The 27006-nt window shown below is 33.9% G+C and overlaps 1 protein-coding gene across 6 annotated transcripts in view; it reads right to left on the bottom strand.

Annotated features, from left to right (window-relative positions):
• Positions 1-27006, bottom strand: part of Keap1 (kelch like ECH associated protein 1) — a 210987-nt gene that overhangs the window by 170694 nt on the left and 13287 nt on the right. For all 6 annotated transcript variants that reach the window (XM_090416110.1, XM_090416111.1, XM_090416109.1 and 3 more), the window contains 2 exons: positions 22767-23194; positions 1432-1596 (listed from right to left, as the gene is read on the bottom strand). In XM_090416110.1, coding sequence (XP_090272236.1) covers positions 1432-1596; positions 22767-23030 — 429 coding nt within the window. In that variant the 5' untranslated portion in view covers positions 23031-23194. The remainder of the gene's footprint in view (positions 1-1431; positions 1597-22766; positions 23195-27006) is intronic.

Below are 27006 nucleotides of genomic sequence, written 5' to 3'. Positions count from 1 at the left end.
TAATAAAAATGAATAATGAGGAAATTAAACAAGTAGATCATTACATATACTTAGGACAACAGATATCAATGGAATAAAATATCATGGATGAAATTAAAAGGTGCACGATGCTTGGATGGAAAGCATTTGGAAAATTACATTCGATATTCAAAGACCAACTACCATTATGCCTGAAGAGAAAAGTTTTTAACCAATGTATTCTTTACTGACATATGGCTGTGAAACATGGACACTGAATGCAAAGGAAATTCAAAAATTAAGAACAACACAATTTAGTATGGAAAGAAGTATGCTTGGTATCACAAGATTGGATCACAAAAGGAATGCATGGATAAGAAATCAAACCAAAGTCTCTGACATCATAGGAAGAGTGAAATGAAACATCTAAAGTGGCAATGGGCTGTGGATATTGCTCGAAGACAAGATCAACAGTAGACAAAAGAAGTACTGGATTGAATTTCATGAGAGGAAAAACACCCACAATGCCCACCTAAATCACAGTGGATTGATGATATCAGATCTACAGGAGTGACATGGGAAAGGAAAGCCATGGACAGATAGTTTTGGAGTAATCTTGGAAAGGTCTTCATCCAGCAGTGGATCAACAATGGCTGATGATGATGATGATGATTGTATGCTCTGAAGTCCAAACCTGGTTTCTGGCGTGGTTTATACATCTTGACCCCTGTCTATATTAGTTCAAATTTAGATAATTTCAATATGGTGGTTAATGCCTGTTTATTGGAAGATATATCCAGGACTACTAAAAGCCCACCTATTTAAAGTGTAGGCAGAGGATTGGTTGCACAGACTGACTGGGCTTCATCGAAGTTCAGCATACTTCACATCATGGTGACAAGAACATCAACTCGATCTATATTTTAGACTTCTAAAACACTGTGCAATCATGAAAGCTATCTTGCTATCTCAAAACGAATATCTCTGCCCCCCCCCCATCCCTTTCAAGTCCTTTCTAGAAAAGCTTGTTTCTGATAGCAATGAAGTCAACAGTATTGTCCTCCCTCCAACAGAGAATGACGAGGAACAATGGAGCACACACATACTGTTATCAGCAAAAATACAGAAGATAGTGATTTATGTATAAATGGACAAGAGTAACTGAAAGTATGGAGGCATGTGTACTCCATACTACTGCTACTAAAATATGAAGACAGGAGAGAAAACTGGCCATTCAATTAGAAAAGGTAGAAGGTAAACCTCAAGAGAACAGTTTTCTAAGAGTAGATCTTTCATGCCAAATCAAAATGTCTTAGAATAAATTAATGCCTCTCCCAACACACTGTTTATTAATGCAAAAAGAATGTTGCCCATATGTCAGAGAAAATTTTACCAAAATGATTTTACTTCTGGAAACAAAAAATTTGAAAATTTTATATTTAAAACTACATTTCAATAAAGCTGATTTAATACCTGAAACATTGTGGCAGCAGGAAGAAGGTTACATACAGTCATTTCTTCAACTTTAATTTCACCAGTATAGACAAAACGTATGATGAGAGCCATACTAATAGGAGAAACTCCTTGGATGTTAATGACAGACATTTCAGATTCCTTAAGTCCACTAGTGAACATCGCCTACATTTTATTGTAATAACCATTTAAAAATTAGCTGAAATAAGTCTTTTCTAATATTTACTATTTTAACTATAACAAAAAAAATCAAGAAAATTAAATTAATATCCTGCAGCCAATTATTAACTTTTGTTCACAAAAGCACTAGGTAAAAAGCCAATAATTCAATCATGAACTATCAGTAAATGACATCAAATTGCTAGTAAAATATGCTAAATGATCACTTTGATCTATTAAATACCTCCCTATCAGCCATAACATGATTTCACATCAACTAAACATGGATGTCAAATAACATGTATATATTATTTCCATATAGAGGTGTAATAATCCCTATAGTTTCTCTCTCTTATTCCAAGAATTATATGATGAATTGAATTATAATGAAGAGTTATAAAGCAGGTTTTATAGGTGGACTTATAGGTTTATAGGTTTTAATGGTAGACTTGACTATACAATCTTTATTGAAAAAAATTTAAAACAGTTTGAAAACAAGAACCAAACATTGGAGTTTCTGTGGCAAACTCTGAATAAGACATTGACTGATTCAGATAGGAAGATATATAGTAAAGTTATCTGTAAGGATAGAAAAATAAGAACCCCCACTGTAGACACAAGAAGTTAAAGTAGCAGTTCTGGAAAAGAAGAAAGCATACCAAAAGTTCCAAGCAAATAAGTTGGCAGATGTGCTATGACAGAGAAAAATGTAACACAGAGAAAAATGTAAATGAGCTAATCTATATGTAAAAGTAGCTAAAACAAAAGTAATGGGAAGATTTTGGTAAGATTATAGAACATAAACACTAGGGAGGTGTCAAAATGTTCTGGAGCCTATTGAAAAAGCTAAAAAATGGAGGAAAGAGTATGGCAAAAGGAATCAAAGATGAGAAAGGTGATATGAAAACTGAAGATAAGGATATCCTAGATGTTTGGAGTAATTACTTTAAAAGACTGTTAAACAAAACAAGAGGTGAAAGAACAACAGTAGAAAATTTTCAAGAGAAATGCAAAGTGGAATACATATTAATATTTGAGCTAGAAAAAGGCATCAAAAACTCGAAATGTAGTAAGGCATTTCAAGCATGTCGAATATCATCTACTCCAGACAGATGGAGTAGATGATATTTGACAAGAAATGTTCAAAATATGGGGATATAAAAGTTTTGTAGTGGCTGCACTGCACTGCATAATTCAGAGGGCCTAATCACAAGGTGTCAAATTCCAGATGATTGGAGTATAGCTCTCAAGTTCTCATCCATAAAAAAAGGAATAAAGATGAATGTGAAAATTACAGCAGAAATTTTCTACTAAGTGTTAATGGTAAGGTTTATGCAGGCATACTTGAAAAGAGGTTGAGAAAAATTGTGGAAGAGAAACTTGGAGAAGAACTATCATGGTTCAGGCCAAATAGAGGTTGTAAAGATCAGATTTTCACTTTATAATAAATAGTGGAGAAATCATGGGAATATTACAAGGATATGTATTTAAGCTTTGTAGATCTGGAAAAGGCATATGACAAGGTGCCCAGAGAAAAGCTTTTCAAAACCTTACAATTATACAGGATAAAAGGAACATTATACAGAGCAACATAGTCTACGTTTAAGTTGTAAGTCAATAGTTAGAATTGAAGGAAATACAGGGAGACGTCTTGAATCAGGAGTAGGACAAGAATGTACATTATCTCCATTCTTCTTCATCAACTATATGGACTGCATTATGAAAGAAAGTAGCAGTAGGCCTAATATTAGAATGGGAGATGTCAAACTTAGCTTTTTGCTTTATTTTATGCAGCTTAACTTTATGCAGATGATGTTGTACTTCTAAACATATCTAGAGCAAGTCTCCAGGATTCTTTAACTAAACAGAATAACAGCTCTAACAAATTTGGCATGAAAATCAGCAATAAAAAGACCAAAACTATGAAAATAGGCAGAAACAGTGAAATATATCAACTGTATTATGAATGGAAAGCAATTTAGGCACAGTTTTTAGTGGAAATGGCAAGTTAAATCTGGAAATAGACAACAGAATAAGCAACTCTGGTATGGTAAGTAGACATCTGAATAAATTTATATGACATAAGAGAGAAATTAGGCAATACACCAAACTAGCAGTATACAAGACAGTGTTCAAACCAGTTTTAAGTTACGGATCTGATAGAGACAAATTTGAGGAGTGAACAGATGGCATGAATGGCAGAATCATATATTTCTTCTCTGGTGCATCAATCAGAAGAATGGTTAGTTGAATGAATTACTTGAATGAAGTCGACTTGCAAGTTTACCTGCTGTGGTATGTCAGTTACGTTTTGTGGTTATAAACAACAATCTATCTTCATGCTCTGTGGTAGAGTGAGGGTGACCTCATAGCAAATGTCTGAAACGCATTCCATTCGTTTGAAACTGCACAGAGCCTGGATAGAACCATGTGAGGTTCCAAACTCTCTGGCAATATCAGTAATTCTGCAGCCTTCTTCAAGCTTTCCAATAATTCTTCACCACGTGAAATCATCTAGATGATTTTTTGAGACATTACAAGATATCTTCGTTTACAACTTTATTCCTTCACCAAAAGAGCTTAGTTCAAACTAATTCACTTTGGGCAGTCTTTTGCCTTTTATTCTGTTGAGTGATACCATGCAATTGCTTTGCTTGCGATTTGTACTCTTTCCACTTTGTACTGTTACTACTTTCTACTCAAAACGCCAGTTATAGAAATTGCAACAAGCAAATTTGTCTGAATTTCATGCATGGATAGTGTTAGTCCTTATGTTTTGGACACCAATGTATGACTATGTTAATGTGCTCATATTTACGAATTTAGGGACACAAAACACACGTGTTGAAATGATTATTTTACTAATTATTAATAAAATAACACTTGATGTTTTGACCCCTGTGTTGAGGTCATCATCAGAAGGATACATTTGTATAGGGAACCAAGCTATGTCTTGCACTCTAATCTGTTTGTTAATCTGTTTCTTAGCCTGACCTCTAGTGATAATTAAATAAGATAAAATAAAATTAAATAAATAAATAAAAATATTATGTTTTGGATTAATGTGCTGACAAGTAATAGACTAATTTTGAGGAAAATTGTGGATAGGAGGTTAATAATAATGCAAACTTAATCATGTTATGCTTTCATACTGGTTGAACATCCCTTGAGAATACATATAAAAAAACTGATGATGATCATGAGTTATGAAGCAAATCATAACAAATCATTTAAAAAAAAAAATCGGTTTTAAAGCACTGATTCTTGTCTGATCAGTGAAGTTAAGCAAACCTGAGCACAGTTAGTAATATTTGGAGGGTCCACCTGCAGGCATCAATTTTTAAGCACCGCTCGAGCACAATTGGAAGAACGATGGTACGTTGCCCCTTCAAATGGAAAAGGCCTAAATTAAAGATACCAAGAAATTATATACTTGATTTAATCTTTTATCCAAGCGTAAGCAAGCAAAGTTTGCACCTAAATGTAATCAGGACTGGGGCAACTCATATACAGAAGTTAATGACTTAACATCACTTGCCTTAGCATCCCATAATACAAAGTACATATCCTCACAGGTATGTATAATGCTATGCATTATGGGAAAGGTCACTACCCAGACCTGTTTCGATATTTATTGAAGTCTCGTCAGTGGGATACTAAGGCAAGTGATGTGAAGTTTGATATGATGCTTCAGTTTTCATGTCACCTTTATCATCTCTGATTCTTTTTACAGTCCTTTTTCTTTCATTTCTAACCTTTTCTAATAGGATCTAGAACATTTTGCCACCTTCCTGATGTTTATTTTCTATATTCTTATCAAAATCTCTCCATTAGTTTTGCTTTATCTCCTTTTACACATAGATTAGTTCTCTTGCATTTTTCTCTGTGTTCTCTTAAGGTATCTGCTGACTTATTTACTAGAAACTTTTGATATATATGGTTTCTTCTTTTCCAAGACTTCTTTAACTTCTTGTGTTCATCATGGGGTTCTTTTTTTCTATCCTTGCAGACAACTTCACCACTATACCTCTGTAGCTGAATCAATCAAATCTTCTTTATAGTTTGCCATGAGACTTCAAAGTTTGGTTTTTTGTTTTCAAATTGCTTTAAAATTTCTTCAACAATGTTTGTATAATCAAGTCTACAGTTTACCTGTAAAATCTGCTAAACTTTAATTCTTTTTTTAAATCTTTCTTACGTATCGTTCTTTTCAATGTAATATCTACTCTTATCCTGCTTAACACCAAATAACGGTCACTTCCAATTTCAAATCCTTTGTACACTCTTTCTTGAACCAGCATGAACATATCACTATAAACAATTATGTAGTCAATGAGGCTTTTCTTATTTTTTGTGTCTTCTCTCCATGTGAACTTGTGCACATTTTTATGTTAGAACATTGTGTTAGTAATGACTAGTCCATCTTCTGTAGCAGAATCCAACAAATGCTTACCATTTTTATTAGCTATGCCTTTTTCTCCATTTTCCCAAAACATTTCTATATGACTTGTGGGATTCATTTCCTACTCTGCTGTTTAGATCTCAAACAAGAACCATTCCATTTTCTTTATGTCAGCTACCTGTTCTAAAGACTCAAACAATTCTTCCACTTCTTCCTTAGAAGAATCTTCTGTGGGTCCTTAGCCACACATAAGTTTCATTGTCCATTTCCCCATTTTGAAGTCTGCCCACATCACTCTACTTGAATCTGCCTTCCAATCAAGAAGTTTATCTTCATGTTTGGTGTTGAATGCTGTCACTACTCATTCCATTTCTTGATCATTATTGCCTGAATATAACATCCTATATTTATTATGATAAAGATGAATTATTTTCCATGTTCACTTGGTAATAATAGCAAGAAAATAATCTTGTGCCCCTTTGTTCTGAAAAACAAAAGAGAAACAAAAAATGTCCTCTTCTTTAGCTTGTCGAACCTCTAAGGTGCTTTGCTGTAAGTACCAATTTCTTCCACTCTTCTCAGTCTTGAGCTCTCCCAGTCCAATCTAGGATTCATATCTCAGCTGTCTGCTTGGAGATTATTCTTTAAATGTTGTCTCAGTTTTCCCCTAGGTCATTTTCCATCAGGTGTAGCCATTCTCACCTCACCATTCTTTCCACATGACCAGGTCATCTCAATCTGCAAACTTTGATTTCAAATAGAAGTCGAGATCTATAGAGAGTTTATATAGTTAACAAACACATATTTAGACTCACATGCTGCTTTACACTCATAATTAGATTTACTGGAATGAATGCAGCAGAGACATCATCTGAGATGTAATAACACACGCATGCATGCATGCATGCACGCACACGCACACACACAATAAATGGAAGAAGTCAAGAAGCATAAAGTTCTATGAGGGATGCCCTCTATGAGTCCTGTCAGCTAGTCTTAGCTGTTCAGTGGGAAACCTAAGAATTAAAGCTTCCAAAATGTTGGGAAGCATAATACGACTATATTTAGATTAGGTTGTTTTTTTTTTTTAATCTGCTGCTGATTCTATAAATGACTCAAGTTTTGTAATTTCTATCAAGAAGCATAGTAGTTTTTTAATATTTGATTCTGCACAAGGCATCCAAAGTCATGGTTAGCTAGAACTGATGACCATAGTTGATGTGGTCGGTATATTTCTTATGTTCAAGGCAATTGGGCAGATCTAGTTTGACCATAATATGATAAATTACAAGAACAGAGAATATTGTAAACACCTGAAACTGAGAGAGGGGAAGGAGCAGATAGCTTCATATGAGGTTTCAAAGCAGTATAGAGATTATATTTCTTTAAAGTTCTACATGATGCCATGTATCAGCACATTTATTAAAACCCTTTCAACAGTGCCTCCATCCTCTGATCCAACCAGGAGACTTCAGCTGTCAGGGGAAACCTGACAGCTGAAGTCTCCTTTATTTGCCAGACCTTCCTGTTCAATGGTTACAATGCCAAAAAAGACAAAGAAAATAGGTTACTCCCATCCTTCTCAACATACAAATTACAGCAATGCTATTATTATTCCATATATCTGGGACCCCTTAGAAAAAATAGCCAGAATTTAAAAAAAATATTTCTGCACTGCTTTGAAACCTCATATGAAGCTTACTATGCTTGTCTGCTCTCCCAAGGATCCGATCCCCCCCCCCCCGTTCCAAGTGTTTACAATATTTTGTGTCCTTGCAACTTACCATATTATGGTCAAACTGGAAAATATGCCAAAAATACCTTGAAGAGGTACAAGAAATACATTTGTTGCCTCAACTATAGTCATCAGTTCTGGCTAACCATGCCTTGAATACCTTGCACAGAATCAAAGGGAAAAAACTATGCTTCCCCACAGCAAGTACAAACTTGAAAGACTTTTTTTTTTAGAATCAGCAGCCAATTTAAAAAAACATCATCATCAAATTCCTGACATGTATCCTCACGGGGTGTACAGGATATGATAGTACTACATGAAAAACTTACATCATTACTAACTTCAAATCTACAATTTTCCTCCAAATCAGTCTGTTACTTGCCAAGACTCCAACAATATCAGATCTTATATTTCTATCGTCTAAGGCACTTAGTACTGTATCAATCCACCTATATCTCGGTCTTACTCTGGGTCGTTTTCCTGCCAACCTGGCAGAGAACACTTGTTTTGCTAATCTTTCTTCGCCCATTCTGTTTAAGTGACCATACCACCTGAGATTAGCTCTGCTAACACATTCCTGGATGTTGACAATGTCAAGTTCTTTCCTAATATCCTCCTTTTTAATATGATACTGCCATTGATGCCATCTGTTCATGCCTCTGATCTTTCTCAGGACTCTCATATCTGCGGTCTCTAGTCTTTGGTCAAGTGTTTTACTTCTGACCCAGCTCTCAGATCCGTAAGTTAAAACTGGTTTGAACACTGTCTTGTATGCAGCTAATTTATGTTTCAACTAATTTCTCTCTTATTCCATATGAATTTATTCAATTGACTTCCTACCATACCAGCTTTGTTGATTCTGTTGTCTATTTCTATATTTAATTTACCATCTTCACTAAAAATCATGCCTAAGTAGCTGAAATGTTTTACTTGTTTCACAGGTTCTCCATTCACAAAGCAGTTGACATTTTCAATGATTCTGCCTATTTTCATTGTCTTTGTCTTTTTATTGCTGACCTTCACACCATATCTATTACAACAGTTATTCAATTTAGTCAGGGAATCTTGCAGACTTGTAGCGGATTTATTTAGAAGTATAACATCGTCCGCATAAATCAAAGAGCTGACATTAGAATAGCACTAATTGGAAAATCACTATCAGATGCAGTTCTTCTGTAACTCTGGATGCAAACGTTTTTTGCTGTTTAAATTAAATTAAACTTGCCAAGAAATTATATTCCTGTTTAATCTTTTATCCAAATATAAGCAAACAAAGTTTGCACCTGAGGTATCTTCAAACCAACTGCCATAATGCAAAGCACACATCCTTGCATGTATATAATGCTATGCATTATAGGAAAGGCCACTACCCAGACCAGTATCGATTCAGTGAGGTCTCATTAGTGGGAGCCAGATCCTTCAGAGTCTGGCTCCTATTGATGTCCTGCCTATAAACACAATGCATTTTGTTTGTCTCCTTGTTCACATATATTGAGTAGTGACAACAAGTGCTATCTTAATGCTGCCGATGTACTGTATATTAAATATACAGTAATTTACTACTTAGTAGAGTACTGTTAACTGATTATATTTAGAAGTTTTTAGGTTCCCTAAATAATGGGAGCCTTGTGGTGCTCAAATGATTCGATTTTTACACCTGACCAATGTCTTGAACACCAGCTTCATCATTCTCAAGTGCAAAGAAGATGATCTAGTGATCTCTCATCCTGAGATTTTATTTAATAAGGTCAAAGCACCTTGTGGCAACTTGTTTAGGTAAAATTCATAAGCTCTGCATTACTTCAACCTTAGCATTGTCATGTCTGGCTCCCACTGACGAGACCTCAATAAAGGTCAAAACCGGTATGGGTAGTGACCATTGCCTTTAACATAGCATCATACATCTCCGGAAGGGGATGTGCTTTACATTAAGGGAAAAATACTAAGGAAAGTGATCAGATCTTAATCCACCTTTACCACGAGTTGCCTCAGACTTCCACTAAGTGCAGGCACAAACTTGACTTACTTGTATGTTTGCTTACTTGGAAAATAGGATTAAAAACCAAGTTTATATAAAATTACTTGGTATCTTGAATACATTTCATCATGTTTGTTTGTTTGTTTTAAGTACTACAGAATACAATTGAATGACCAAGTCTCGAATTTCCAGACCATCTCTTCGTTCATTCAGTATCCAGATGGATACTGAATGTACTCTATTAGTAGGTATCTACCTGGATAATGAATGAACTGAGAACTGGACATTGTGTCAAAAGCTCCAGTCATTCCTCCACATTCTTTACAAGCTAGATAACAGTCTCTTCCCAGTTATCTATTTTTCACCTTTAAACAACCTCTTGTCAATTCTGTCAATTCAAATTTCAATTTAACCTATGATTTAAATGGAAATTTCTATTACAGAATTCTTAAAAAGATTTTATACAACATGAATTTCAATGCTTTTCATTAAAAAAAATGAAAAATTCTTTCACAAGTTATTTTTTAACACTTAATATTGAAGAAAAGGGTGTGTAAGAAAGTTTTAAATCAGATCAAAGTTCAGCTTTCGGATGTGAAACTGTTGACTCAAATACACAAGCATTATTCAGAAAAAATGAAATATCAAAAACAAGAAACAAACACTGGAGATTCATTGGCCAATCTTGAAGAAAACATTAATTGATTCAGCCAGAGAGGCATGAGGTGAGGTTGTCTGCAAGGAGACAAAAATCAGAACTCTATGGTGGACTCAGAAAGTTAAAGAGACAATCAAGAATAAGAAGGAAGCATATCAAAAGTTCCTAGCAAATCAGCCAGCTTGTGATCTCAGGGAATACAAACAAAGAAAGAGAAGCCCCACGTAAAACTATTCCAGCAAAAGTATGGGAAAACTTATGTAAGAACAGAGAAAATAATTATAAGAAAGTGTCAAAATATTCTGGAAGCTATTGAACAGCTTAGAAATGGAGAAAAGAGTATTGGATAATGAAACAAAGATCATGACAAACAAAGACATGAACACTGAAGATATTCCAGATGTCTGGAGTAATTACTTTGAGAGAATACTAAATAATACAAGCAGTTACAGCACAGCACAGTTGTAGAAACACACAACAAAAATGCAATCAGGAATATATATCAATATATGATTAGAAAAAAGTCATCAAAAACCTGAAATATGGAAAAGCAGCTGGAATAGATTATATCTGACCAGAAATGATCAATTATAGAGGTATAAAAATTTTACAATGTACCCTTGCATACTTCAGAAGGCCTGGTCATAGGGTCCAATTCCACTTGATTGGAGCAGAGTACTCATAGTAATCATATCTTTAAAAAAATTGAATGTGAAAATTCCTGAAGAATTTTCCTATCGAGTGTTCCTAGTAAGATTTATGCAAATATACTTGAGACAAAGCCAAAAAAAAAAAAAATGTGGAAGGAAAGCTTGGAGAACAACAAGCTGAGTTCAGGTCAAAAAGAGGTTGTTAGGATCATGTTTTCACTTTAAGACAAACAGTTGAGAAGGTGTGGGAATATAACAAGAATATGTATTTAAGATTTTGTAGATTTGAAAAAGGCATATGAAAACTTGCAAGAGAAAAGCTGTCCAATATACTACAGTTATATGGCTTATTATATCAAGCAATAGTATATATTTGAGTTGAGAGTCAGCAGTTAGAATTAAAGAAGGTACAGGAAGATGGTTTGATGTTAAATCGGGTGTGAGACAAGGATATACATGAGTGGTCTGAAAAGTTCTCGGCCTCGACCAAGAACTTTTTTCTAAGTTGGTACATCTGTCATAAGCATCCAAGTGAAATTACAAGTGATTCTATCAAATAGTTTGTTTTATACAGCTGTCTGAAGAAAAAGTGTTGTCTGTATCCTTGAAATTGAGTATCGTGCAGTTATAAAATTCTTTGTAAAAAGAAGGTTTAATGCCAAAAGAAATTCATTAGAAGTTCATAAAAGTTTATGGACACTCTTCTCCTTTGTTTTTGACAATTAAGAAATGGGCTGCCGAGTTTAAACGTGGCCATACCAGCCTTGAAGATGATCTATGTAAAGGACGTCCAAAAAGTGTAACACCACCAGAAATCATTGATCAAGTGCACGATATGGTATTGGATGAGTGAGTCAAAGAGTGTGAAATGCTGAGACTATAGGCATTTCAAAAGAATGTATAGGATATATTTTGCATGAAGAATTGCAAATGAAAAAGCTTTGCACAAGATGGGTGCCATGCTTGCTCACAGGTCACAGGTCAAAAACGCACTCGCATGAAAATCTCTGAACAGTGCTTGGAGCATTTTAACAAGAATAAAACTGATTTTGTGCATCGATTTATTATTATGGATGAGGCTTGGATTCACCATTACACACTAGAATCCAAACAGCAGTCAAAACAGTGGACAGAAGCTGGTTATTCAGCGCCAAAGAAGACAAAGTCGGTTCCATCAGCAGGATAGGTCATGGCATCGTGTTTTGGGATGCTAAAGACATTTTGTTGAAAATGGTAAAACAATAACTGGGGAATATTATTCCGATCTTTTAACCAGACTAGACAAAAAAATTCATGAGAAAAGACCTGGTTTGCAGAAGACAAAAATCATCTTTCATCAGGACAATGCACCTGCCCACAAAGGTGTTTTGGCAATGGGAAAATTAAGGGATCTGCACTATGAATTGTTGGAACATCTGCCCTATTCCTCAGATTTGGCTCTCTCTGATTTCTATCTCTTCCCGAAATAAAACTCTTACTTGGTGATCAGCGTTTTTCCTCAAATCAAGAGGTGATTGCAGCTGTAGAGGGGTATTTTGCAGATCTTACTGAGAATCACTACAGGACGAAATAATGGTGCTGGAGCATCGCTGGAATAAATGTATTAGTTTTAAAGGAGATTATGTTGAAAAATAAAAATAATTTTGAAATTATAAAATTGTTTTTTCATTGGTAGGCCGAGAACTTTTCAGACTACCCTCATACATTATCTACACTGTTATTCATCATCTAAATGGATCATATTATGAAGAAAACTGGTCTTAAATCTGATATCAAAATTGGAGATGTTAATGTCAGTTCTTTAGATATATGACGTTATATTCCTAAATAAATCCAATTCAACTGACAGGATTTTCTGACTAAATTGAATAATTGCTGTAAGAATTTGGTATGAAAATCAGTAATAAAAAAATACAATGAAAATGGCAGAAACACTGAAAACATCAACTGTATTGCGAATAGAGAACCTCCTGATTTACACTCACGTGTAGACTCACACTTCACTGTCTAGGCATTCGAAACCGAAATCCTATGAAATAGGTGGATTAATCCTTATTCCATGTCTTATGTCTGTAGATGTGTGTGAGTTGACGAGGCTGGTTTGCCTGTTTGGAGGGATGAAAAATCTGAGTTTTTGGGTAAAAAAAACCCTCTACCTCCAGATGAGACCAGTTAACTTGCCTTTAGTCAAAAGAGACCAGATAAAGGTTCAGATGGAAATTAAAAGCAGGTCTTTCTGCCCAAAGGGCTTCGTCTATATCGGCTGAGACATGGAGGCTCATGGAAAACTAATAGATAGCAAATTAAATAAATATGGAAACAGTCAACAGAATTAGCAAAACTGATAATAGTAGGAAAGTCAACTGAATAAATTATATGGAATAAGAGAGAAATTAGTCAAAACACTAAATTAGCTATATACAAAACAGTGCTCAAACCAATTTTAACTTATGGATCTGAGAGCTGATTAATAATAAAATACTTGATCAAAGACTGGAGACTACAGATATCAGAATTCTGAGAAAGATTAGTTGAATGAACCAATGGAATCAATGACAGAATTATATAAAAAAGGAGGATATTAAGAAGGAACTTGACATTGTTAGCATTTAGGAAGATGTGTGAGTTGAGCTAATTTCAGGTGGTATGGTCACTTATAACAGAATGGAGAGGAAAGGTTAACAAAACAAATACTTTTTGCAAGAATGGCAGGAAAAAGAGACCAAGATCTAGCTGGATTAATACAATCAGAAGTGCCTTAAAAGACAGAAATGCAAGATCTAATAATACTGGAGTCTAGGCAGATGACAGATTAATTTGGAGGAAAATTACTGATAGAAGGGTAGTAACTATGTAACTTATTATTATTATTTTTTTCATGTTGTACTGCCATAATATCCTGTATACCCCTTGAGGCTGCGTAGCAAGAATTTGATGATAATAATATGATATTAAGAATTCTCACTCACTCACTCACACACACACACACTCTCTCTCTCTCTCTCTCTCTAACAGATCTCAAATGAAAGCTATGACTGCAGAGATTTATAGCAAAATATGCATCTCCAAAATTTTCAAATGAGACCTTTACAGAAAAAAATGTTTAATTTAGAAGGGATAAGCAGTGGGTGCTACCTGGTACACAGTTCCTACTCACTCTCTTTCAGCACTGAAGTACACTAGCCCTATCCTACACTAGAGAGTTTTCATGCGGAATTGATAAATATTGCTAGTATTATCAATTGTTTGTACACCTCCAAGTAAGCTCAATTTAGGAGAAAGAATTTTTAAAACTGGACCACCTCAAAAAATGGGAGAATAAGTTTCATTAAGGAAATACCATGAGTAGACACATTACTTACAAATATAATAACAGATTTAATTCACGTAAAATATTCAATTATTAGTAGAATTTTTGCCTGAGTATCACAGGCATCATCAGTACAAGTACAAAGGCTAATTAAACAATAACTGACATATTCACAAGGCACCACCTAAGTAGCTAAAGTAAGATGACTAAAAACGGCCCATAAATTTTCTAAACTTATTTTTTAAAAAAATCTATATATATATATATATATATATATATATATATATGTGTGTGTGTGTGTGTGTGTGTGTATACAATTACAAAAGTTAGGAAAGATTAGCTGATTTACAGAGTACTATCTCATACAAAGGAGATAGACATAGACCACTGGTGTTCAACCTTTTTTACTACGCGAGCTACTTTTCTATAATAAGTTATTCGCCGATGTACTCTCTTATAAGTTATTCACCGATCTACTCTCTTATATAGATCACGTTCCCACAACCTGATATCTGATTACGCACAAATAAACAACTAAAAAAAATACACAACAAAAAACTTTGTGTATTTAAAAATTTATTTATCAGTTTTAATTATTTTAATACACTAAAAAAAAAAACAAATATATTGGTATAAAATATTTATTTCTCTATTTTGGAAAACCAAAGTTAGAAAAAACAACAGATTGATTACAAACTCACAAGTAACAGGAAATGCTGGTTGATTTAAAAAAAAAAAAAAAAAAAAAAAAAAAAAAAAAAAAAAAAAAAAAAAGAAGTTAATGTGAAATTTGGCATTGTTTGGACCTCGTAATATTTTCATAGTCAAATTGATATGAAGAAGTGGCCAATCGCAGACAATCATCCAAATGATCATTTGTAATTTGGTTTCTTAATTGATTTTTTATGATGGTCATATTTGAAAAAGCAGATTCTGACAATTATGTCAATCCAATCCGATCTTTTATCGGAATTTTTCACACAATATCAGTTAATATTGGGAATTTTTCATGTGCATACTTCCAAGTGACTTCATTGTTTATTGATTTTAAATGTAACCTATTCTGAATGTTTATTATCTCAAGTTCTACTTCAGCTTGGTATATATCAAACAGCCCACTAATTTTATTTGAAATTTCTGTGATGTTCAAGTTTTCTTGAAATGGATTATTGATAAAAGATACAATCAATTCAGTTTTATTAAAATCTTTAAATGTTGAATTTATTTCTTCCTCAACTAATTATATTTCACGAATAAATTCTTTTAAATCATAGCGAAGCATTTCTTGATTTTGTTCAAAAAATTTTTATAAATATGGGAGATGTCTAAATTCGCAGTCATTTATATTTTTCTTTAATAAAAGTAAATATTGTTGGAAAGTTTTTATTGAACTTAACATGTCAATTAAATTTTTATCTCTACTTTGTAACTCTAAATTTAAATTGCTTAATTTCGTACAGAAATCTACTAAAAATGATAAGTATAACAACCATCTTTTATCACTCAATTGTGGATAAATATATCCTTTTTCATCAAGAAAATTTTTTATATCGTTAATTAATACAAGAAATCTTTCTAAAAATTGACTTCTGCTGAGCCAGCGAACATTATTGTACAACAGACGTTTCCTATCATCATCTGCCTGTAATTTAAATAACCAACGTTGCAGGGCTTTTCCTCGAACAGAATCTACAATTTTAAATTTAATATCCAAAACACCTTTTGTGTTTATTCTTTTATTACACAGCACTTGTTGGTGAACAATACAGTAGTACGTTAAAAAATCTGGATATTTGTCATCGTTTTTACATAATAAAATGAAGCCTGATTTATTACCTATCATTGCAGGAGCACAATCAGTAGTAATAGACACAATTTTAAAAAGCAGAAGTTTGTGTTGTTTCACAAATTCATCAAATGCCGAAAAAATGTCTTCTCCCCTAGTCCTTCTCAATAATGGTATAATTTTCAAAAGTTCTTTACTTGAATAATCTTGAAATACCATGCGAATAAATACCATTAACTGAGCAATATCAGTGAAGTCATCAAATTGTAATGAAAACACAACACACTGGTGAATTTCTGATATTAACCTGGCCTGGAAACTTTCCTCCGGCAATTGGAACTCTTCCTTTTGGCAATTTGAAACCTTGTCTGCAACCTAGAAGTAGTCTCTCTCTAGCGATGTCTTGAACCGAGAAGCTCCTTTCTGGAAGCGGGAAACTCCTGTCTGAAGCAACGTGGATCAGGGCAGTCTCTCTGATGGCGACTCTGGACTGGGTGGCCTCTTCTCTGACAGCAATTCTGGACCCAGGACCCCATCTGCTTGCTTCAGTCCCTTTTTATTAGGCCTCCTCTGAGACCTCACATGAAGTTCGGCAACTCCCAAAGAATCGGTATGAGTCTTTCATCTTAAGTTTCAAGTTCGAAACGCTTTTTGTTCTCCTCCGCTTTCTTTTGATTGTAAGTTGCCGGCCATCAGAAAGTTGTTTGAACTCTTTCTGACTGACTTCGGAGATGTTTACACTTAGAGCCTGCAAGCCTTTCTCATACATACAAGTTTCAATAACAATCTTTCTAATGCTGCCATGTACAGCTTCGGCGACAGAAACATTGCCTTTGTTTTTAATACTCTAACATATTCTTATTAAAGCAGTATATACAGTTAACTTCAAAAGAGTTTTTACAAAAAAACATCTAATGCACACTATACCGAGACAAACAAAGTTTACTTTTTTACAGTATTCACATGGGACTTAACCTAAATAAAAAATCGATGTAATGTGCTTTGGCATATTTAATATTTAAGCTACAATCGAGTTTTTACACTTTGCTTATCATCGTATTCACTCGGCTCATTGTTTGACTTCCACTGATTCAAATTAATTCATTTACCAGGACTTATAAGAAAATTACTGATTTGACAATTTTAACGAAAAATAAATAAACAATAGCAATGCACTTAAAGCGAATTAAAAATAACACAAAATAATGATAAATAAAATATTATGTTTTCAGTTTTAATTAAATTTGTAAGTAAGGAGGAATACACAAGAGATCGACCAAAAATCGCTTTGCGATCAGCGGGTTGAACACTCCTGACGTAGACCATCAGATCTGTTTAAGTTAGAGGAGTGTGGTAATGTTTCATATGTTTCTTTGTAAAGTCGTTCCATGAGGAACCGACTTTTGTAATTGACTTTTGTCTTGTTCCAATGAACTCTATGTCTAGTGTTGATGGCATGCTCTGCGAGTTCAGACTATCCAGAACTGAATCCAAGGTACTGAATATACGACTTGTGTTCTTCTAACCAGAAAATAGCAGATCTTCCTGTTTGTTCAAAATATGATAACCCACAAGAGAAGACAATGTGGTAGACACCTGGATAGCTGAGATGTAGGAGCTTGTCCTTTGGAGATGTGAGGAATGTTGAGATTTTTCTGATGGGTCGAAAGACAACACAAATATTTAGTGGTTTTAACACTTTAGCTATGCGTTCGCTAACACCTTGCACATAGGAGATAGGTATATGCGTTATTTCTTCTTTGAAGAGGATGCTGAAATTCGACCACTCAATGCTCTTTTTATGGGATTCTTATATCCACTGGATAAGAAGAAGGAATTAATATATTGCAATTCTTTCTGTAATAGTTCTTCTGAAGAACAAAAGGAGTGGGCTCGATGAACTAGTGTTTTATAGTACCTGCCTTTTGACTGGCATGGTGATGTGATTCAGCATGGATGTAATAGCCCCTGTATGAGTCTCCTTCCTATAGACTGTGAATTGTAGGTTACCATCTGGATGGCGAAGAATTAAGGGATCTAGAAAGGCTAACTGCTAATTTACTTCTAGTTTAGCTAGAAGTAAATAAGCAAGAAGTAAATTTACTTCTACTTCTAGTTTAGCTAGAATAGAAGTAAATAAGCATATATTCAGTACCTTGAACCTGAACAGTCTGGACTTGCAGAGCTTGCCATCAACACCAGACATAGAGTTCATTGGAACAAGACAAAAGGCATTCACAAAAGTCGGTTTCTCGTGGAACGACTTTACAAAGAAACAGGTGAAACATTACTTCACTCCCCTAACTTAAACAGATCCAATGGTCTACGTCAGTGCTTCCCAAACTGTGGGCCGTAAGTTTTGTTGACGGGGGCAGTGAAATAATGAAAACAAATCTAAAATGTTTTAAGACTAAGTAGATTTATTTTTATCTTAAAATTTTGAAACATATTTAATTTTTATTCTTTATTATTTCTTTTTTGTTCTTTTTTATATTTAACGGAAAATATCACACATTCACAAATTTTGCTTCTTGCATATTTCGGCGATTGATGAATATTACTAAATATATGCTTATTCATATAAGTTTCATTTCAAAGGTATTGATGAGAAACACAAAAAAGATTACAAACGCAAAATCTTGAATATAAATTGTATTGAATATAAATACAATAAATATTATAATATATGTCTACATTACGATTTTTTTTTGATGGGGATCGTGAAATATTTTAATTTTTCCAAAGGGGGCCTTGACATCCATAAGTTTGGGAAGCACTAGTCTATGTCTATCCCCTTTGTGGGAGATAGTACTCTATAAGTCAGTTAATCTTTCCTAACTTCATATATATATATATATAGTTTTTTTTTAAAAATAAGTTTAGAGAATTTAAGGACCATTTTTAGTTATCTTACTTTAGCTACTTAGGTGACACCTTGTGAATATGTTAGTTATTTTTTAATTTGTCTTTGTACTTGTAATGATGATGCCTGTGATACTCGGGCGAAAATTCTACTAATAACTGAATATTTTTCGTGAGTTAATTCAGTTATTATAATTGTAAGTAGAATGGGAGAATCTTGCAGTAGTAGACATAGCTTTTATCAGAGAGAAGTGAATAACACAGAATTGAAAAATATATATATACCCTACTAAAAAGGAATTATCACAAAATACCTCCTGGATCAATCTGAGATGTTATTCACCACACTCTCAATGAAAAATGTGTGTTTCTGCTATTTATTTATTCTTCTTTACTGTGGCAATTGTTACTGCAGTGAACATTACTTCATTCTGTCCTAAATAAAGTAAGCAAGTAGTGACAGAACTTGATTTATTTTAGTTATATAACGTCATTTTGATGGTATATGGTTACTCCCATAACTCACTGGGTTTGGTTTGGAAGTATTTCTCACTTTGAGAGTGGGCTAGAGCTCTGCAAGAAAGTAGTGGTAGGGTCACAGATGTCCTTTCCCACCAAGAGTTAGTAGGACAATCACAAACATTCATGCTCTTAATGGAATATGAACCAGCAGCCTCTTGGATGGAGAGAGGATATACTAATCACTCAGTCAACCAGGTCAGCCCATTTAACTTGAATATAAAAATTTAAACTGACCTTGTGCCAGGATACATTCTGACTCAAGATCATCCTTAAGTAGTTGTAGAACTGAATGCAATTACAACACATTCAAAGATACCTCATGATCAAAAACTTCTTCAAAATGAAACTGAAATTGCTAACATATTGTGACCACCTTATAGCCTATACTTATAGTCAATGCTGCACCACTTGTCAAAATAATGAAGATTTCTGCTGCACCATAAATAAATAGTTCTAGTTTGACTGCTGAGATGAAATGAACATTAATCTCAGAAAAGAAAAATTCTAGCATGATTTGGTAAGCATCACAAGAGTGGCTTGAAAGCAGTGCTGCATGTATCCAAGCACAACTGGCATATTTAAAATACTACCAAATAAAAGCTTAATGTAATATTCTGAACAATAATTTGAATAATTCAAATGCTAATTATTAGAAATAACTCCTGAATAATTAATGAGGTTATTAAAGTAATATTTTAAGTTAAGGGATATTACATCCCATATTGTTTCATAGCCGAATTAAGAAACTCAAAGAGTTTCATGCCGAATATAGAAACTATATAAAGTTCGGTGAGTACAAGTGTAAGCACTTCCACGCTACCGGCCAAGACATCTATAGATGTTAAGATTATCATGGATGCGAAGTGCATATTAAAATTGTAATACCATTGATATTGCATTGAAATATATGATGGATACGAAGCGTATGAGGATGCGTATTTGATCCATAATGGCCGGTAAGGTGGTGAGCTTGGACTCGCCGAACTTTATATAGTTCCTATATTCGGCATGACATGAAACTCTTTGAGTTTCTTAATTCAGTTATGAAACAATATGGGATGTAATATCCCTTAACTTAAATAATTTCACGTCGCTGAATTGAAGCCTTTGGCTCTTCATAAAATTAGTAATATTTTAATTTATTTTAGGAAATATAAAATTAGTCAACAAGCAAACTAATATTAGTACCATGAAACTTCAGAGTTCCGAAATGTCATTTTTAGTATAAATTATTTTTCAGAACTACTTCTGACCACAAGACTTTTTCAAACTAAATGGTTCTGCTCAGAGACCAGGTAGAAACTCAGAACATCTTAGAAATTCATTTTTGAAATATGCTGTTTGTGCTTGTGTATGTAAGCTTTCAATTTGGAGCAAATATTAAAAGTGGCATTAAAAGACTCATTAAATGTAAATAAAGACAAGTGTTCGTTAATAGATATGATGTGGATTTAATAGAAGACAATAACACTGGTCAGATTAAGATAAAGTAGGTTCAAATTCCATTATTTCATCCTACAAGTTTTTCGGCCATGCTTCTATAAAGCAACTGAATTAATGATATCTAGATATTTTGAAGGGAATATGAGTGATACGAAATATATATTTACATATGTCATTATTCAAATAGAAGGAACATCTTTCCCTGTGCTACTACCTCAATTAAATCAGCAAAGTAAGTCCATTATGTTGGACTTATTAAATGAAAGGGCTACAGGATATGGACCCCCCTCTCTGCTAGACCTGATTTACTGTATTATTTCTTAAAAGTAATGTCTTTTTGAAATTCATATCTTCTGAAGTCCACAAAAGGTATGAATCATCACATCCTGAACAAAAGGGACAATGTGAAAGTGAACTTGGTCATGTGTACAGCTGGAGAAAAGGAATGGTGGGTAATGGTCTTAGAGACCATCAGAGGCTCTTAATTTGGTAAGGAACAAACCACCTTATTGCATGTCACCATACTGCATAATGAAAAAGTCAATAACTATTAATAAAATCAGCAATCACAGTAGAAAACATCCCCTCACCATCCTAAACAGCACTGCTGTCAAAAATATGGAAGACGCTACTCAGCCAGTTTAACAAATCAAAATGCCCAGATGGACTAATCATGATACTAGTCATGTTTTAAGAATACAGAACTCCCACCAAAATCTGCAGTCCTTTGTCTTAGGAAGTAATGTTGTGCTGATCACAGTCTTTCCTTGTAATCTGGACAAAATATTGCCTTTAATTGAATCCAAATATTTTAAATTTGACCATTTTTGTTTTCCATTAAATTCATTTTGCCATAAAAGCCTTCATTTAATAACACTTACAGTATACTTACAAGTATACTGTAAGTGCACTACAGAGGTGATTTGCAAGTATACACTTGCAAATTGCCTCTGTAGTGCAATTGGAAGAGTGACAGTTCTTCCAATTGTGCCATGGAGGTGATTTTCTCCCTTTTCCTTTGATTGGAAAAGGCCTAAGTTCGATTCTTGTCGTGACGGAAGGAATCTTTATATGTGTTTTTTTCAACTGAAGGTGAGTTAGTCAATATCATATGGAGATAGCAGGGTTTTCCTCCTGGAAACTCGGGTTTTTCATCCCGCATACAGAGAAATCGGCCTTCAGGACGTGCAATTTACAGACAAAAAAATACTACTGCTGGTGGTGGACAGTAGATGGCATAGATGATAGTGACAGATGGAAGTGGTGGAGATGGAGAGTTGTAGAGTAGGCACCCTCCCTCAACGAGTCTTTCAACTCCTTGGAGGTATCACGAAATAATAATAATATATCCAAAGAGTCAAAGTAACAGTTAGCTTCAAATAAAAAATAATGTGTCATGCAGAACTCAAGTAATCTTTATCATGACTGAAATCTGACTAACTATAACATATGGATAATTTTATCCTTGAATGAGATTTAATTTCAAATGTAGCCCTTTAAACTTTTTTTTTTTTTAATAAGTATGATTTTAAACTACCAATCTTCAGCATGCACTTAGCCATTGAAAATCCAAAACAGTGAAAATGACTTCAGACTACTGAAAGTTAATAAAAGGCAGCCATTACAAAAAGTCCTGTGCATTCTTTTTGAAGTTTCATAGTACAAATGTTAATTTGCTTAGTTTGCTATCCTCCTGAATTAAATTTTAATTCCAAATAAAGTGCTTTTTAAAAGCTTTTTTATTTATTTTTTATTTTTTAAGAACTGCACGCAATGTTTTATTAGAGACCTTAAAAATAAATTCTAACTATAAAGCAACAAATTCCATACCTTAAAATATGGGCTAGCAGCTGCAAGGACAATTTTATGAGCATGGAATATTTCACTAGCAACATGAATTTCTACATCACACAGCTTTTGATGCCGCCTCATCAGATTCATTACTTCTAATGCTTCTTTTGGAAATGATGAAATGGAAAAGTTCATAGAACCATCAGAAATCGGATCACTTTCACTAACTGGTCGTGGTCTAAAGCATCGAGGCTGTCCACAAGATAAAGAATGACGAGACACATTGTCATGTTTTTCGGCCATGCTTCTATAAAGCAACTGAATTAATGATATCTAGATATTTTGAAGGTAATATGAGTGATACGAAATATATATTTACATATGTCGTTATTCAAATAGAAGGAACATCTTTCCCTGTGCTACTACCTCAATTAAATCAGCAAAGTACTTCCATTATGGTGCTTATCCTATGAGAGGAAAAAAAAAAGGGAAAATATTAATGCATAAATATACACTTCCTGTGGAGAGAGAGAGATATACTTGTTACAATTATGCTCAAAAACAGAATATTGTTCTAGGCAAATTAGAATATTACAATATACTATGCTAAAATTTGCCTTGTGGAAGTTAAGTGATTTTGACATCATTTTATGTACTGAATTTAAAAAATAGCTATCTGAGTTGTTCATCACCCATTTACACAAGTAAATACCTTTTTCAGCGAGTCAGCAGTAGTGGGTTTCATAAAATCAATTCAAAGTTAGCACACACTCTCTCTCTCTTTCTCGAGCATGCAGATGCACAAGGATTACATTGTCAAATCATGTGACACATACTGTGGGCATGTGCTGTTGTCACTGTCCACTGATAAAATAGTTTTGTTCTTATGCCTTGATTACACTGCCATGAAAAGCAAGAATAGGGAGAGGTACAACCACCACTCTTGAGTGTCATATATAGTTTTAAGTCCACATGATTAAACATGTACTTTTTACTAATGTTATTAATATTCAGAGTGATTTTATGGAGTACACCTTTGGTATAGTTGCTCACTTGTTGCACAGAAACTGTATGATTTTGATCACTGAAGGATGCAGTTATGCAACATCTTGTGTTTGAACAATGTAGATTCATTTTTGCTCTGTGTGTATGTGCTGAGGATGGGGAGGGGGAACAGGGAAACTGATATTAAAATCTGTGAAACAAGCACTCATATGACTGCTTGTTTCATAAAGCATATGAGTTGTACTTGTGGTAGAAAGAAGAGGACCTGCGTTTCCTTTGTCTCCAGGCATCCTGGAGACAAAGGAAAATTAGCTGATGGCTAACATAGTTGTTAGCCATCAGCTAATTGGAATGCCTTATCTGACAGTCTGGTTGGCCGAATGGTTGGTATATCTGCTCTCCAACCAACAGGCTATGGGTTTGAATCCAACCATAGGCACTGTTTGTAACTGCAAGTGGGAGATGAATATCATTGTTTGGCATGAAACAATCGTCTCACTTACTAGAGGCCTGAAGTGGCTTGAAAAAAGTTACAAAAAAGTAATGCAAAACAAAAAAAATTACAAAATGTAATAAAAACTAGGAAAAAATAAAAAATAGAAAAAAACACCAGCTCGCGCATGCACACATGCAGTATTAATGTGCTCCATGTTGACGTTTGTGGATAGGAAACAAAAAAAAAAAATTAATGACCCTATTAGAAATTAATGATCCTGTGAGAGACTGGATTGTACAAAAACATAAATGAAATCTTATGGTGGACTGCAAAATTGGAACCTCCTCAAACAATGGCATGAAGATCAGCTAATTCTGAAAGTCTTAGCAAATTTTAGAATTATTTTTTCTATAAGTGATGGTTCTTGTGTTTTAACAGGTGTTAATGGATTAACATGGTGGGAAGAAAACATGACAACAACAATATTTGTGTGTAGATAGAAGCTTTTGAAGAGCATGTTTCTATATGATGGAAATAAATATCTCTCTATTTAATATAGCATACAATTATCTATATCACAGAATCATATGAGAATAAGGCTTTATTTCTTAAATATGTTAATGACAATGAATGTAGGTGGAACATTTGTGGTGACCAAAAAGTCACAGTGCTTTTAATGGATGTGATACTTGCATCATGAAAAACTATTACTTTTTATGTGAGTGAAATAGTTGGGCTAAAGACCACCACTGTGAGAAACAAAAAATGGTTCTTTTAACAAAGTTAAGTGCTAGGAGAGAAATGCTTCACATCCTACCTTGTGAAGCCTGAAAGAGTATTTTTGCCACTGCATCACATTAAACTCAATCTTATGAGAAATCAGGCTTTAAATAAGAATGGTAAAATGTTTCAGTATTTAAGAGATGAGTTACTAGGAATATGAGATGCAAAAATTAAAAAAGATTTTTTTTATTGACCCACAATCCATAGAAACTGGTTGTATACAGAAATTTAGCAAACATTTATCAAAACCGTTTACTCTACTCACATGCAACTTCTCCTTCCTTTATTAAAAATTATACTCATTTCAAAACTTTAACATTAAAAAACTCAATAATTCACATATTACAATCAACCAATGACAGAGATCCTTGACATAATCAAGCTACATTTCTCACCTAATATTTGAATTTTTCAAATTCATGACGGATTTAGATTTTTTTGCATTAGAATGAAATCAAAATTTGAAACAGCTGGCATCAGAAAAAAAAAAAAAAAAAAACAGAATTGCAAGGTGTAAACCTTGTAATTCTGTGGTTTTTCTTTTCTTATAGTTGGAGTGGCGAGCAAAAATCTATAATAAAATTACTTCAACCTTGATAGTCACCTTTTCCCATAAAAATTCCCTGATGGGAAACTTTTATGGTGATTAACCCTCTGCCCAATCCTTCTTATTTATCTGGGATTGGGACCAGCATGGGGGTAGACTACCCCAAGGCACGTTCCAGATACTGTTAAGAATCAAAAAAGAGAAACAGCTGTGTTTGCAGGTGGTGTGATTTGGAATAATCAGAAGAAGAGCTACAAAAGAAACCAGACAAATAAAACAGTGTGACACAGAACTAGTGAGTAAGAAAGTGTGTATCAAATAATGGTGTTAGACTTAATGGGCAAGTCTTAATTGTCCAATTTGTCTTTGGCAATAGAGACATGAAGACATAAAAAAAAGGTAGAATATAAGCAATGAAAATGAAAGTTTTGAGAGGTCAGTACTGACAAAAGCAAGGAAAAATAGAATTAGGAATGCTTCAGGACTAGAAAGTGTTGAACTGCTTATCAACTCTTATGTTAAAAAGTTTGGATATAATGAGAATGAATTCAAAAAGAATATTAAGAATGCATTCTTAATAATGAAGAAAAGGCCAAGAGGAAGACTGTGGAAAAGTTGGAAGAGCAAACAAAAGAAAATAAAAGCAGATTTCATGAAGAAAGGATATGTGAGGACAAAAAAGAAATAGAGCTCTAATCTGTCTGACATGGCAGTTTCTGTTGGAGTAGTTGTTAATGATGATGAAAGTCACCACACATTCAGGTTATTTTACATGGAAAGGAAAAATATACAAACAACTAAACGGGCTGCATTTGGTTCCTACCCTCCACAGTCATTTTCTATATAAAACACCTACAATAAAAAGCAAAATCAAACCCTGCCACATTGAGACCAATAGTCTGGCCATGCTATTTTATGTAGATGACATCAATCTGTTTGTTTCATGGTAATACAGCATACCGAAACAATAAATAATAAGAAAAATAAGAAAAGTTATCTGTTAAGTGGCTAATATTTCACTGGCTTCTTAATCAGCATCTTCAGAGAACAACTACTTGTTGCAATAGATAAGGAACAATAAGTATAGGAAATATTTCAAACTGTTAGGGACAAGACCTAAAGTCCTAAATACCTGAAGTCAAGAATGTGTGGAAAAAAAAAAAAAAAAAAAAGGCCAAGAGGAAGACATTGGAAAAATTGGAAGAGCAAATAATAAAAAAAAACGAGCAGATTTCATGAAGAATATGGGAGAACAAAAAGAAATAGAGCTAAAAAGTCTTAATATACCAGAAATATCAGAAATAATGGAGATGAAATGGTTTCACTGAGTTTATTCACTCCAAAATCATTGGAATAAGTAAAAGATGGTTGAATTGAAGATGATATCCTAACAGGAATAGAAATGGAAGAGTACAGTGTTTTTCCCAAGGAAAGAAGGGGGGGGGGGAGTGCTGCTGATGATCGTAGGGGAATTATGTCCACATAAGGTAGACGTGAAAGAGGAAAAC

The sequence above is a fragment of the Typopeltis vanoorti genome, chromosome 3, assembly GCF_054136105.1.
Source record: "Typopeltis vanoorti isolate ZY-2024b chromosome 3, IOZ_Tvanoo_1.0, whole genome shotgun sequence".
Classification (NCBI taxonomy): Eukaryota; Metazoa; Arthropoda; class Arachnida; order Uropygi; family Thelyphonidae; genus Typopeltis; species Typopeltis vanoorti.
This window is presented reverse-complemented; position numbering and strand designations above follow the sequence as displayed.